Here is a 16,669-nt window from a genome sequence, read left to right as displayed (position 1 = left end):
CCTTGTTATTTGTATTATTATCTTCCATATAATATAAATGACACGTGACCAATCTCCTCTGCATTTGGAAAAACAACAAATTTATTTGTGCCGATTTTGGTAATGTTTGCAGTTATTCACACTGAAGTGTAATGATCGGTCTTGAATTTGATTTAGTACATGCACCGCGGAACTGAAATACTCCAACTTTTACTGATTTTTTATAGTAAAGTTTCGACCTTTTTCTTACCAATTCAGGATTAGAACCAGGGTCATCTTTCATTATTTTGGAACAAGATAACCAAATTACACAATTTACCTTCCTTATATTCAAAGTGTCCGCCGATCCTGTATTAACTCTATGTTGGAAAATAAATTTTCATTTTTCACACTACTTATACCGCGAAAACGTTCTCAAATAGCTTCCAAATGATCCCCGAAAAGTAGAAATCTACTGAGGAAAAGTGGAGTTTGAATGTCTGTCTCCTAGGCGCATTCTACCATAAATGAAATAGCAGACATTAACCTGTAATCGTTCAATTGTACATAAAGAAGGAATGAAGCTATTGACAGTTCAATGTAGAAGAGAATCTCATCAGAATTACTATGATGAAAATTACTACCGATAATTGTAAAATGTCAGTGAAGCGAGGTCAAGAATTAAGTAGCTCATTAATAACGACTCTCACTTTGAATAGATTTTGCCATTTTAATCATAATTATGAAGTGAAATAACTGACAAGGACACTAGTTTGGCAGTCAGTAGGCAAGAGCCTGTAATGTTTTAATGAGGTAACTGGAAGAGAGGCTCTTGCAGGCCCTTACAGGAGAATAATAAACACTGTAGAAAAGCTAACGTACATAGTATTCTCACAAATGCATGAAGTTACAGAACTAATGCTTGAATGTGCACTCTTCCTGCTTTTCACACTTGCCGTTCTGGAACTTGTAACAGACGTTGACTTGGTCTCTCTTCTTCTGTTTGCCTCCTCCGGACGAAGTCGTCGTTTTATTATCCCTTTTAACTTCCCCGATACGCGGTAGCAAGTATTGCTCTCTCAGATCTGTTATGTCGCTCTCCCATGTCTTCACTCCAGTCTCCATATCAGCGAGATAGGCACCATGGAATTTCAATACTGCGTCCCAAGGGAACATGGCCGCATCTCTCATCAAGGCCTGCAAATGTTGCAATCGCATAGCTTTTTCGGAGTCAGGAATGGTAGCTGATTGCAATATTGCTAAGTTCCCCTCCATAAACTCTGCCATAGATAGATCGTCGTACTTTGGTGTTGCGGAAGTAAATGTTCTCGGTCGTACGAACATGTGCGGCCACAAAACCTGTGCCTGTACGTAATCAGACCTCGTGTAGAAACGCATGGATTTCAACGTACCTGCTTTGTTGGCGCCGGTCGCCATCATACTTCCCAATGGGGACTTGAGGTTTGCAGAGTCGATGTGTTGCTTGAAGTTAACACCGCCTGGCTCTGGCTGACACCATGGGAGACCTGATTGCAGGGACCATTGTAGATGAGAGTCCTCTTGCGCCATGTGTCGGAGGTCCGGTAACGTCAGGTTCTTAGTGCCAGAAATCGTGTCGCGTGCAGCTGTCTCCGGCTCCTCCCGTTTTGCTGTGCGTAATTTCTCAAGTTCCCGTCTTAAGGCCTCCACTTCATTTTTTTCTTGCAACGTTTTTATTTCTGCCTCCAATTCTTCTTTCTCAAGTCTCAACAATTCTCCTTCTGTTCTTGTACATGCGACTGGAGTAGGTTTGCTGATGACCGTACCTTTCCCGCCATTCGGGCGGGGTGTAGCCATTTTGATTTTGCTCCTTGTGCTCATGGTGGCCAGCTTTCCTTTCCCAGCTTTTCTTGTCGCTGGCTTTCGTCGAGTTGCTGTGGCCTGTTTTCCACTTGGTGAAGGTTCTAGTCCTAGATCTAGGAGTTGTTGTTCTGCTGCCGATGTGTTCATTGTTATACCATAAAAATATGAAGAAACGGAGACAGCTGTCCACGACTTCTGGTCTCAAATAAAAGATTGGCGCAATAAGCATGACCAATAGAGGGCGCTGTCTCCCATGCTGTCAGACTAGATAATTATGCAACGTTACTCCAGTACTGTGGCCTTTCGCAATGTTGCCCACATTATAATAATGTATAGAGGTATAATTAATTGAATCGCCAGTATTAGCTCTTCTGTGAAACAGTCGGATGATAAGTGGAACGTATATCTATCATAGCCGGGCAGCATGAGAATTAGAAGGATATTAAATACACATTTTTTTCACTATTCAGGAAAAAGATCTACAAGAAGCTCCTCTCTCTCTCTCTCTCTCTCTCTCTCCTCTCTCTCTCTCTCTCTCTCTCTCTCTCCCAAGAGCAGTATGTATTTATCTATTATCTATATGAATGTAAATAATATGCATGTATGAATATCAATCAGTCTGAGTGTCTGTATATATGTCATGTCTGTCTGTTTGTCTTTGTGTAAGGAGTACTGAAATGTGTGTATTTTAAGTAAGTAAATACATGCACATGTGTACATGTATACGTGTGAAGACAGATGCGCATATCTTCCTCTAAACTGAACACTCATCCGTTTTCTCAACATCGTTATCTTATTTATCCAAGTGGGTAGCGGTTCTATTATAAAAGCAAGAATAAAAATAAAAGTTAAAAATGTAGGTAGTCCATAAAATCTGTTACCGTTACTGGAGTCAACAAATGTGACGTCAGCCTACGCCACCACGTGATTCGTCCCCACGTTCTGACCCATCTGTCAACACATCACTTAGCCGTTACGAATAATCAGTTAGCCTATCAGCCGTTTACCTACCAGGGGCGCGCGGATCTTGAGTGTAATTGCCGACGGAAATCATTCTACTCATGAATTAGTAAGTCTAATAGGACATAACGATCCCTTTTAATTTCCTGTACACAATTTCCCTGACATACATTTACGTTTTAGTGTCTGAAATGTTATATTACTGGTATTTATTTTCCTTCGCCAGACGACAGCGATTGTGACGATGGACCTGCTGCGGAAGACTTCTATGTCAATCTTGCTCTTGGCAGTCATCTGTGGTAAGTACATTGTACTGGTCTGTGGCTTGTCATTGATAGTGTGTGTGCTCAACGACAAATCAGAGAAGCCACGAAACTGATGTGAGGTAATGTTTTAGGTGTAGCATACGTCAGGTAGATACGTCAGGTGGCAACATCTTATACACTTAACACCGCTTTATCTGTGTTAACACTCGCTGTTACTGTGCTTAACATTTTCCATGTATCGTCCGGAAATGAGGGTAAGTAATTTGTTGGGATGTAATAGCAATGAGATATTTATTAAACATACGGCAGTTTGTGCTATCTTCCTGGAATATTAAGACACGACATTTTCCCATCGATAATAATTTGAAATGATAACAGAAAAGGACCTCATAGGTGCGTGGTTTTAGGTAGACTGAGCAAAAGCGAATGGTGTTACAGGTTTATAATAAAGAATAACCATACATAATGTTGTGCAGAACCGCTGATTACACCACGGCACTCGCTTGGGGAACATCAAATGCTGTGTGTGTGTGGGGACGACCACAATCATTGCTGTCACAAATATGGCGGTTGCTGCTGTCACACGACAGCTGTGTGAGTAGCCGTACGTTTCTATTTTCATATCAGTTCCTGCTGCTTTCTGGTTGACGTACTGTCCTTTGCATTTTAGCAAGATGATTTAGCCTGGACTGCTATAGCTGTGACTCGAAGTCATCGTCGAACGAGAACTGTGCGAACTTCGGTGAGGACATTGATGTTATATCATGTGCTTGGCAGTGCTAGGTACGAGTTGCTGAACATTTTTCCTGATGGTTGCCTCGGTCGCAATATCAAAGCTTACTGGGGCCCAGACATATGCACGTATTTTGTTTAAAAATATATCAGCGTAGGCGGTTGCATACAGTATTTACATAAAATGTTCTCTATCGAAACTCATCCATGTTGCTGTTACAAGATAGACTATGATAACATATATGCAAATAGGAAGAAAACATTTCTGTGCATGTATCCTTGTATGCACCATACACGTTAATGCACGATAAAGGTACTTCGCGCCTCGAAAATGAAAGACTTAAATTTTTGCTCAAACTTTCTTCAATTAAGCTTTCAACCATTCTATTTCAAAATCAAGAATACAAATCGGGGGTCACCGTGCAAATTTGATACCACAAACACAATTACCGAATATTTACCGTTATTTGAAATTCAAAATGGCCGCCATCCCTGTGTTATCGCTACAAGAAAAACACATTTTCCAATGTTCAAAAACAAACCAAAACAAAGACGGTGAAAGTGTCCAGAGGCTTTAAAATGAGCACCTGCAAATTGTAGGCCAAGCGAATTTTGTAAAATTTAAAGGAGATTCCGGAAAACTGTCACCGGCATTCACACTTGTTGTGCGTGCTATGGAGATACTTATTTCAAGTTTGTAGATGGCACAAATTCGTTGAACTCACCCGAACACGGCGAATGTTCATTGTAACATAACGAATGACAATAATGACAAAAGTCACGAATGACAAAAGTGACGTGTATACCGTATATACATTGACGCGATTGTGCTCGGTGTGATAATGGAAATTGTATTTCTGAGTATATTCATTTCCTTTTATAAAATGACGAATGGTTGTATCGTAAATGTTTGTCGTTGTTGCTTTGTTTCGATTTATATTCTGAATATTCATTGTCTTCTCTTTTATCATAGACATTAGAAGCGAGATATTCGCTTCTACTGTCTATAGTTTTTTCTGGCCGGCCGTGCAGTATTAGTGCCTTTCACAAGGTATCCCATTGTATCACAAGAAATAATATATTGTACATGATAGATACAAAGTTAACATACACTTACGCCCAATATAAAAATGACATTAAAATAGAATAATATCTACAGTCCTTAGTTTAAGATTCGATTCCACTGCCGTGCAGAAACACAATTTTTATTACCGTCGTTGGGAATATTTCAGCTTGTCCGACCTCTCATGCCACATAACGCGTTCCGATTACACACGGTGAAACCCTTACCAACCACGAATTATGTGTAAACGTTATATCATCAACATCTGATATTTTAATATACCTTGGGAAGTCGTGTATTTTATCATTATTTTCAAAATATCGCTTCTACAAAACCGACAACAGTATGTTCGAATAGTATCGTAGATTATAATAGGTCACCAGTGTCCAATGGCTATACCTATATGAACATCAGATAACTACAAGTATAAAGTACTGATTTTTGTAACGCAAGTTTCATGCATACCCATAATCGCAAGACACTTAACCCAACTGTATACGTTCATCTTAATATGAACGGCCAGGTCGAACCAGTTACTTGGGCATGGATAGACAAGAAGTCTGACAGTCAAATATTGTTTGTTTTGATGGGACCATTTTCGGACAAACTCATAACTTTGATCGAATAATTTCGATTTATCACAATTAATTCCCAGTAGTTGTTCAGATGAAGAAACATTATATCACTCCCTAGGTTTGTCAGAGTTCTCTAAAGCGGTGCGATTATGGTAGCGTAAACGTTTTATAAGCACGGTCTTCTCAGCGATGGTGCTATAGATAACGTGTTTCAGGCATCTCAATAAAGTCAATGGTAATCATAATTGGTTCAGGCAAAATACGAGACTCGCAGCCATACAGTTATTCTTGACAGATTTTCGTAATATCTCCAAATTTTGTAGGTATTTGTAAATATAACGTGTTTGCTTCAAACCAAACCCTGGGGAGTGAACATTCATGTTAATGATTTAATTGATCAAACAGGAAAAATCAACACAAATAACGCCTACTTCGCCTGTGCATTATTATGTGATTTTGTAAGGTTGAAGATCTTTGAGTACACCATATCTCAATTTCACTGATTCCATGAAATAAAAACACCCGGCTGCATTTGCAAGATATTGGCAACATATATTAAGGTAGTATGGGCCTAAAAGTGAAAGACTTAAACGTTTGCTCAATCTTTCCTTAAGGAATCATTCAACTGTTCTCATTCAAATCGAGAATAAAAATCAGTGGTCATCGTGAAAATGTCTGTACTACATAAACAAATTACCCAAGATTTACCGATATTTGAAATTCAAAATGGCTGCCATCCCTGTGTCAACTCTGTGGAGGACAAATCAAATAATTTTCGAGGTTCGAAAACTAAGTTGGCAAAAGTTTTTCTCTCTCCAGGAGCTTCAAAATGAGCCCCTACAAGTGGTAGATCAGAAAAGAATTGTAAAAGTTAGAGTCTGAATATCTGTACCCGAGGCGCGATCTACCTTAATGCCTTCTTTCTCTAAGGTTGTCATCTTCTGGACTTTATTTAAGATGTACTTTTAATCAATAGAATACTTAACCCTACTAATTTTTAGACCTCAAACATTTATGACAGACTGTTGCTGAATACGTTGCAAATCACCTGACGGCCGTCACTCGTGGCTGTGGAAACCCATGCAGAGAGACAGGGAAAGGTTTTGTATTGGGATCAGGTAAGTGTCGGGGAACTTGACGACTAGAGACTTACTTTACATGGGGAAGAAGAGCAAACAGATGAAGATTATTTCAAAATTGCTTGAGTTTCCTAAAAAGTTGTTCTTAACAACAAGACTTCTCTTGCAAAATGCACGGAAAAGGCAGCAACACTACGAAACATGTTCTCAATCCGCTTGATTTACTGTCGTCAATAGCTCCAAAGTTAGATTCCCAGAAAAGCGTATATTTGTTGTTGAATATTGTAAATGTCACAAAAATAAATGAATGTTTTTCTTCTTCATATGATGATATAAAAATAACTTTGATTTTTAAACAAACACAAAGATTAAACAGCCAATTCAGTATGACTTCAGGCAGGTCCTATATCAATATGTGCCATATGGAGGCCCATTTTATCAGAAACATCTGCTATAAATCAAATTGCATGACACAATACACCTCTTGCTGCATGACACCAGTACCTGTTCGACAAACATTTAACTATACTGTTTTTGGAAGGACCCAATTCACAGTAAATATTTTGCTTAAGGCTACAAGCAAACATTTATAACCTAATTCTCTCATTTTAGAGTACCGGTAGACGTTCCGTTGGTATGCTATCACATGGTTTGTACCAAATCGCTAGACATTTTACAAAATACAGACTTTCAGATCCGAATCACATCCATGCAATTGTAGATATTTGAATACTACATTACAGAATTTTGACATGAATTTTGTTTCATAATGTACATTTGCCTATCTTAACATTGATTTTGTTTCATACTTTGGTGTTTAGTTAAGTGCGGGAGTCACCGTTAGATTTTCACGATGTAAGCTTATTTTTCATCATCAGGGACGGAGACAAGCTGTTGTAATGAAAATCTCTGCAATAATCAGGATGCTTCGGTGTTGAGTAGGTATCTGCGACACAGTAATTTATTTCAATGTGTGGTATTTGAGAAAGATCAAAAAGAAAGACTGCAGTATCACGCACTTCAAATAGCCCAATGTGTGATTTCAAAATACATTCTTGACAACGACAGAGACTGCACCAATCCATATCGAAAACGCTTTGGAATTTCATTAACAGGAAAGCAAGATTACTTGCATTGTCACATCATGATGAATTTTAAAGACTTAATCATACTGACCTTTAAACGCCCAATACCTTTATCTTTGAGAATTCTATTTTTTCACAGAAATGCAATCAAGTTTTTTCTCGCTTTCCAAATGGACTCGCCGAAATAGAAGTTGAACTAACTTGATGTTTCAAACACGGCCCCTCCTCTTTGTGAAGGCCATGTTTTAAACTTTCACTTAATACGTTTTCAAACAGATGCAATAGATTTTCTACTGTGCCTTTTTCTCCTTCGCAAAGCTGAATACGCGGCCTTTTCCTGTCGTCTCTGTGTTTCAGGTTACACAATTCTGATCAAGCCAATCGATGCTATGTGTGTACATATCCACACGATAACAGCTGTCTTGAGCCAAACAGCGCCACTTTTGTTGAATCTGTGCAATCAATCTGTAGTAAATGTTCTGTAAGTTGACAGACTTTTCGAAATTTATGTATGTGTGTGAAATTTGTGCATGTGTATATGTGGGAGACTCCGTATGTATGTATGTATGTATGTATGTATGTATGTATGTAGTGTATGTATGTATGTATGTATGTATGTATGTATGTTCATGTTTGTATTTACGTATACGTACTTTCATATTATTTTTGCATTAATAGAAAGGCACGCTCATGGCGGGCAAACTACAGAGTACAATAGTGAGTGTTCATGTTAATCTTCTTAAAATTTCCTATACCTGTAGACAAAGGTGAGTTATGTGGATGAACATGTCACTGAGGTCATCAGGGAATGTAATCCTGTGTGTACAGCGTATGATGAAACCTTCGATGGTACAGGTATGTCTATTTGTATATCATAATGGTCAACATTACTGACGTATCATAGCTGACAAACAAGAAAGCCGTTTTGTTGCTGAGCTAATTCAGACGTTCACATTATCGTCTTGGTAGTTTTTCAGACCCGATAATTATTATGTATGTCGTAATTCCTTAAATTCTTTCACTATATTAGTGAAGTTCTGAATGTACAAAGATGTCGCAAGCATTTACTAGTAATTCTCTTTTTTTCCCTTTCTCTCCGTAGGCACAGTGACATCGTGTTGCGATTCAATACTTTGCAATGCAGACAAGTATCAAGGCAGCGCTGGTCATGTGATTGCTTCTGTCATCGTCATGGCAACTTCTGCGGTATCTTCCATCCTAATGACAAATCCATAAACGTGTAGTGTCTAGTGTACGGAAAAAGTGCGACATTGTTGTCGACCTATGACGCGCGCGAAACTGAGACAAGACTTACAAGAGGATTTCTGCTATGGGAGACTTCGCCTGTTTCAAATCAGCAAGTCTTCAAAATAATATAATAGTTAACAACTAAATTGATATATATTGTACACTTTAAAAGTCTTCCCACTCGATGGGAGAGCAAAGACCAGAACTGTGTTAACCCACTGGAATGATAGAATAGGGTGTTTGAGGACAGCCTGTTAGATCTACCATGACACTAGAATCCCTCTGATAAGGTTTCGTGTACCAGCAGTTATGTACTGTGTACACATCATTTTCAAGACAAAGAGCGAAATCGGGTCTTCTTCTAGAAAGATATAACGCTTCCTGCAACGCAATAATATATTTTCAGTTCCTAACTTCTTATGATAACATTGTCACTGCATTTGAGGAACTGTGACGATGTTTGGGGACCGATTGAGATGGAAAATTCTATGGTTTCAGATCTTCCAAGTAAGACAAGCTTATTGACGCTATAACCACGCCTTTTTTAAATGTACAGTACTAGCAGTCATGATGGTTCCAGGCGACAGTACATGCATGCTCATTATCATAGTATACCTCAGACAACCATGGCCTTGGTCTTGCAAAAATTCAATTCTGGTCACTTCGATTTCTTCGAAAGTTAACAAAGATCGTCACAAAACCATCACCCAACACGTGGCAGTATGGGATCTCAGTAGATAATTCATGTTGCAATGCCGATACTCCTGTTTACTTCAGATTATATGCTAATACACGCAAAAAGAATTTCATGCTTTCAGATGATTTGGTTGCTACGTCTTGTCGTCAAGGAAATCTCTTTACCATGATATGTGCCTCAAGCTGCATTCAGTTTTAGGAGAATACATATGCCAATATTTGATATTGATCTCTCTGTCAGTAGAATGTATTATAATGACAATTACTCTAACTTTTGATAACATCTACACACATTTTATTTTAACACGATTGGAACTAAATTGGGAATAATTGGATTGGCACATTTTCTTAAGAATTTTAGAAATTTGTCTTATATTACACCATATTTGCTTATCGGTTTTAAAATTTTTATCAAAATTTACGATGCTGTTGAAATTTTATGAGTAAGAATCAGTGCATGACAGTATCTAATGCAATATTGTTCAAAACATACGAACATTATTCATATTTGAACGAAAATATGAGACTTTGTAGTTTCTTCATTACTGAAACACTAGTAATTATCTCAGTTTGTCACTTTTCCCCCGACCAAAATGAAGCTTTTCGATTGATTTACAGAAAAGTGAGTCAGGGTCTTTTAAAATGTGCCCTGACTCAATTTAATGTTTATGAAGCTTTGAATTCACGAAGAAGTCAGGGGCATTTCAAAAGTGCCCTGACTCAAAAGTTGTCAATTAGAGAAATTTAAGCATTTTGTCTCGTTTCTTCTTCTCAGTACATTTACACAAAAATGAATTTTTTTCATGGAAATGTATCCGATGAAAGGGGTATACAATAATCGTTGTGTTTCGTTGTTTTGTTCGATGAACAATATTTCAAATTTTACACTTTTCTATCATTTTGTAAAATTTCAGCTGTAAAAATTTCGATTTCGTTATATTTTCCTGATAATTATTCTCATCCAATTATCCCAAATTAGTTCCAATCGTGTTTTTTGTGAAACATCTCGTTTATCTTCCTTAAGTTAATAAAAATCATGTAATTAGCCTTCCGTCATACAATAGACATCAAATCAGGTCCAATAATCGTTATCATTCAAGGTAACTAAGAAATTTACCAGGTCCAAGGAACATATTGAAAATGACAAAGGCAATGGGGTCATCTTGAACCACGAAATAGTGGTGGTACCAGGTGTCCGGAATGGGTAAGCGTACTCTGCCAGCTAGCCGCACCCGTCAAGATTGACCCAAAGCGACAAATCCATTGTTATTTGGTGAATTCACCAAATTACTTTTGTGAGTCAAAATTTGGTATGCTGTCACTCATCATTTGAGTAACAGACAGGTCATATTTTCATACAATATGCAGGATACAATATGGAATTATATCGTTGGCAAGGAATTCTAATTCGGACTAAAATTCGATTCGGTTTTCAAAAATATCATTTGACATCACACGTATAGTATTGGCAATTTCAAGAAGGCCAACGAAACTGAATTCTTTGTATTGCAGGCTGCGGCTACCCAAAATTGTGAAGGATAAACGGTTCAAAAACACTTGATTGTCTTCTTGTAATATGATTACCCATTCAATAAGCTTAATCAAAGCAGAAGCTTCTTTTCAGTGCCTTCATTTACACTACAACGTGGCATTTTCATGGAAACTTCCAAAACTACTTGTCTTCACACACATCACCTTGGCTCCGATTCAGCTTTCCACTCCCCGAACTGAATTTGTATACGTTCGAAAAGTCTAGAGTTCTTTGATCCAAATCGGATAGGTTACGCTGCAAATGCAAGGAGCCAATGGATGCCAACTACTCAAGGCACATCTTTAGTGTAAAATCGGACATTTTTTGATTCGTCATAACTTGCTGCCTAAAAAGTATGGCATTTGTAGTACCTGCAGAACATAACTTCCATGGTTGTTTAATGGTTATTTTGAAACTTTTGCTGAAATTTCTAAACGTACTTTTACTGGATATTATTTAACAATTATTCTGATGCTGAACATTAGTGCTTACATGCAGAACTGAAAAAGTTTTTAGAAAAGTAACCTTCATGGATACAAATCAAAGAGAATTGTGGGTAATTTATTGTACTGTGGGGTATGCAAGCTTGTTGTCGGTCACAGTGCGAAGGTGTTCAGCAAAGCGATCGCCTAGGCGACGCTTTGTTTCGCCAATATATAACATGCTGCAGCGTTTGCATTTGATGCAGTAAATGATATTAGCCGACGTGCATGTGAACACGCCGGAAACATTGACTCTACCACGCGGGCCCTGAATGAAATTGGTAGTAAAAGTATGCGGGCAGGTGTTACACACTCGACGGCCACATGATGATGTGCAAAACTCACGCAAAATCTCACCTGGCCAAGCGGGCCAGCAACTTTGAAGAGTAACTGGCCCTGAAGGAAATTAACTGGTCCGATCATCAGGTCAAATCCAAATATAGTGGAGATTTTTTACCCCGCGCTCAGTATTGGGGCCAAGAATATGCGATTGTAAAAATAAAAAAGACGCCTCTTCAAATCCTAACATCAAACTGTTTTGTGCCTTTTAATTCTTTCATTCTTTTTTAATTCCTTCAAATGAAGATGACTATCAAAACCAAAAGTTGGGGCAACTGATCCCAGTGTTAAAAAATACCGTCCAGGACAGTGTGCTAACATTCGGTTTGAATTGGTCCCTCGAGAAATATTTAAACCAGGAAAACCAAGAATGACAAATAAGGTCTCCAACTTAGGTACTGGAGGTCATCTTTAGGAACATGCATATCAATTTCTACAGCCATGGGACAAGCAGATCCTAAATACATAAGCAAATGTCAACAACAAAAAACAGACAGAGGTTTGATAAGAAGAAAAGGTGGGAGTGGGTAAAAAAATGTACAAGGGATCTGGTAAAAAAGTCATGCTACCTCATCAATCTTCTAGACCCTACCCCCTCCTGAATATCAAATGTTCCATCCCTTGGTATTACAAAACGCCACAATGACAGGAAATATATTTACAACCTTGACGATTTTTAATTAACTGAAAATGAATAATATCATCAAAAATTCATTAAAAATACAAAATTAAGGATATCTTCACAATATCCATCAAAGTGTATAAGGTTTACTTAAGGTACTTGCACACAAATTTTCAAAGCAATCAAAACAGCGGTTCTTGAGATATTAATTCTTGACCATTTTCACATTTTGTAAGCCCATTTGCATAATTTTTGCAATGCAGACTTCATTTGAACAAAATTCCATCAATAGCCAAGGATGCATCCACACACAAAATACAAGCTGAAATGTGCAGCGGTTTGGGCTTGAAATATGTCGTCCAAACACTGAAATGCTAAGCATCCGGAACTCCGAACAGGGATGGGTAGGTTTTGGCAGCACAAAAACCAGATCACACATAAATGGAGTTAATACAACTCTTGACTCTTCCAAAAACGACTCTGGCTTCTCCTCTGTGAGGGACCCACCAAATTCAAGAATGGGAATACAAAAATTAGGGCAACTCAGTGATGAACAGAAATAATACTGAAGTGTCGAAACCCACGTTAAAAGACGATTCACAAATTTAAAATGTAAGCGTAATCTTTACAGTGACCAAGGCAAATGACCATCAAGGTCAAAATACAATGATGACGGTACTTTGCACAATGTTTAAATATCGGACATTAACATTCTAGTATCGAAGTTTGACGTCCAACATATTTCCGTCATACATAACAATCTATATATCGGGTCTAATATCGATACTAGATGATACAAGAATGACTTGCCTTCTGTTGTGGCACGCCGTGTTTGAGAAATTGCTGATATTTTACCTCAGGCTGATATATATGTCGGCGATTTGGAGACTACATGTATTTATGGTAAACGATACCTAGCAATTCTGGAGTGACTTACCTTACGTCTCGACACGCTGGATCTGTGAAATCACAGATATTTACTCAATATTTATCGGCGTTGGGGACCCTAATATCGTTACTAGAATGACTCGCCTCGTGTCTCGAGCACGTCTGGTCCATGTAAAATCACAGATTTTTATCAGCGATTTCGAGACAAATGTCCGATCTTTATGTCGGAGATTTGCGAACTCACAGATCTTGCCATGCCGACTTCATCATTTCGGCTCTGACTTCGATACTAGACGATACTATACTTGTCAAATCACGAGCAAATAATCGATGTATATCTGGGAATCCGAGTCTAATTTAAATTATACGATACTAAACTTATCTAAAACGATGGGTAAATATCCAATATCGGAGATTTCACCACCTCACATGACCATAGTTTTTTTCGAGGGTCTACGATATGACCAAACAATTTCCATGCCGGAAAATGCCGAGAGAGTTTGACCGGTTAAGAAGGGCTTGACTACGCAGTTTTCTGCGTAGTGAAGCTTCACTACGTATTCATGGTGACCCCTGGCCAGCTGTCAATAACTTTGGGGGCTTTTGTCTTTTGGCCTGTTTTGCATATGCGTCGTTGGACACGACCTGCCAATCACCCAGGTAGTCAATTAACTATTAGTTGACTGTTTACCGACCCAATTAACACTATCCAGCAGTGTCAGTCATATTTTAATCGCGTGGCCCGGGTGGGCACAACGTAGGAACGCGTGTATTTCTATGTGTACGTTTAACTTGTGGTGTTGTTTGTACCATGGAGGTAGGAATGTTTGTACCATCGTGCGTTTGAAGTAAGCTTACTTGTTTCACCTACAGCATTACCTTCAAGGTGACAGGCTAACTATTAATGTTCAGTATCATTGCACCGAGTTCTGCCCACGGTGAAAACCACCTGTTTTGCCACGGTCCCTCTGTGGAGGGACCGTGGTTTTGCCTACTAATTACTGCCCGTCGCTGCCCGTCCTGAATGTAGCCTATCTATAGCTACAGTAATCAGTCAATATATAATACCCCGCGCCTTATAATTTTTATATAAACCACAGTCTCTCTATCCACGAGGGACTGTGTATAAACTTATAAAATCATAGTCCGTGCCGTAAAATTGTTGACTTTCGATGCGATATACAGGTTGATCGTTGAATCGCACCGGCGCATCCATATTTACTTGCCCACTAAGCTTACTACTCTGTAAAGAGTGGGTAGATGGAATTCCTGGGCCAAAAATGAACACCGGGGCGAAACTTTTTGTGAACCCATGTGAAAACATAAATCATTTATCAGTTTTGATATATACTCCTAAATTGTAAGTTTGATCATGGAGGTACCTCCATGGTTTGATCAAAATCGAGACCACATTCAAGGGCTATGCAGACTGTCCATGTACGCACACACAGTGACAAGAAGGCGGCAAACACCTACTTACCAAGCACATCGAATCGGCGAAAAGAAGCATAAAAAAGCTATAGGCTCATCGCCAAAACAAACGCGCCAAGCGCTAACAAAAACCCATACCAAGCGGCCCTTTTCAGGGCCACCAAACACTCCAAAAAGAGAACTACCCCAAAAAAACATAAAATGACATAGAACACACAAACACTTAAAAGAAATAACAAAAATCGTACACATAAAAATAACGTGACAGAAAAAATGGCCGTGGAAATAAATCAGCTATTTCCAAAGAAAAGCCGACAACAACATGAAATTCAACAACAACCTATCATCGCTCAAACTATGAAACTCCGAAAAATAGTACTAGGCAAAGGCCTTAAAATTAATTCGGACGCCAACAAAACCAAACAGAATAAAACCACCTCAGGATTTCAACAAATAAAGTCGTAAAATGTGACTACGCTACATCGTGAGACACAAACAATCGCAACAACACAAATTCAAAGAAAAGTCAAATTGGGCTCCACAAACAACAAACACCAAAAACTTGAAAGCTATCTGAAGCTGCTAAACTCGCACTTCTAGAGATACCCTTTCAAACAAGGAAACAAAACATGTCGCGTGCTAAAAGAATCGCGATAAACCAGCTTGCAAACAATAGACAAATTTCGGGGAAAAAAAACCCTCGACAAGGGTCGGGTTTTCGTCATTGTCAACACAAACGATTACGTACTCGAATGCGAAAGGCAATTACGCAACACTCAGTATTATACACAACAAGCCAGAACAAACAGTAAACAAAGTAACGAACTATGAATCAAAATGTACGAGAACAAGCACATCAACCAGGATACTTGTGAGTATCTTGATCCAATAAACATAAAATCCGTACCCCCAGTGGTACTTATTGCCTAAAAATTCACAAACCTCCGCAAAAATCTAAAAGACACACCAGTCAAAACAAAATTTACCGAAGTACAGAAACATAGAACAAACAAACTGAACCACCAAACGGACTCACAACGTGACCAAAAATTAATATACTTGCCCCACTAATCGAAAAGCAAGACCACTAAAATGCATTAAAATAAATTTCACAAACACAAACTAAGGAAAGAATCTACACCGCGACTGATGAGAAACCACAACCGGGTTTCGAAACGCAAGCGTCAAAGGGCGACTCTATCAACTTTTGTAACAACATAGGTCCGGCTGCGTCTCGCCATAAGCTTTCCCACACACAAACAAAACATTACCGTACACACTAATCCAAACTTCTCTACAAATATCCAAAGCGAAACAAACATTTTTATTAACACACACAATCGGATAAGAATGTAGGAACACATTTTCGAAACGAATCAAACACAAACTCGACACAAAAACATTTAGGATAGTTAGATGGGGAGCCTCTTTCACATTTTTTACATCTCGCTATACTGTCTATGATTCTAAAAATAAAGTCATCTGCCACTTTTTCTGTATACGCGGTTTGGCAAAACTCATCTCTTCAATCGAAAGTCGGGCGATTTCATGGTTCTTTGGGGTACGTCGAGCTTAAGGAATGTGGTTATATTCGCGATGTTTTTATTCGAAATTATTTATTTCTTCTAGGGCAAATGCACGTAATTCATGCTGTTGGAAATACTGGCCGCTCATAAACAAGACAATAAACTCGATATCTGTGCATCTTTACTTTTATTGTCAAAGTACCATCGACACCCAAAAAAAACCAAATGGTTCAGTCCACGCGTGGGTTCAGTCCAGGTATTTGCAACGCCAGTCACCTAGGCGACGGTAATCTCACCACTTATCACCATCGGGAAGGTACTCCTCCCCCTATACCACTGGCGATCC

The 16,669-nt window shown here is 38.6% G+C and overlaps 1 protein-coding gene and 1 long non-coding RNA gene across 2 annotated transcripts in view; one reads left to right on the top strand and one right to left on the bottom strand.

Moving 5' to 3' along the window:
• LOC139128380 (uncharacterized) overlaps positions 1-16,669 on the bottom strand; it is a 75,379-nt gene that overhangs the window by 32,451 nt on the left and 26,259 nt on the right. The window lies entirely within an intron of this gene.
• Positions 7,765-9,630, top strand: LOC139128392 (glycosylphosphatidylinositol-anchored high density lipoprotein-binding protein 1-like). Its single transcript, XM_070694169.1, has 4 exons — positions 7,765-7,802; positions 7,918-8,041; positions 8,322-8,415; positions 8,663-9,630. The coding sequence occupies exons 1-4, from the start codon at positions 7,765-7,767 to the stop codon at positions 8,794-8,796; spliced, it is 390 nt and encodes a 129-aa protein (XP_070550270.1). The 3' UTR covers positions 8,797-9,630.

The sequence above is a fragment of the Ptychodera flava genome, unplaced genomic scaffold, assembly GCF_041260155.1.
Source record: "Ptychodera flava strain L36383 unplaced genomic scaffold, AS_Pfla_20210202 Scaffold_51__1_contigs__length_905262_pilon, whole genome shotgun sequence".
NCBI classification, from domain to species: Eukaryota; Metazoa; Hemichordata; class Enteropneusta; family Ptychoderidae; genus Ptychodera; species Ptychodera flava.
Note: the sequence above shows the minus strand (reverse complement) of the source record. Positions and strands in the feature narration are given on the sequence as shown.

Coding starts and splice junctions, on each gene's coding strand:
- LOC139128392 (XM_070694169.1), top strand. CDS start 7,765: ATGTTTCAAACACGGCCCCTCCTCTTTGTGAAGGCCAT. Junction 8,042..8,321: donor CAATCTGTAGTAAATGTTCT/GTAAGTTGACAG, acceptor CTATACCTGTAG/ACAAAGGTGAGTTATGTGGA. Junction 8,416..8,662: donor TGAAACCTTCGATGGTACAG/GTATGTCTATTT, acceptor TTCTCTCCGTAG/GCACAGTGACATCGTGTTGC.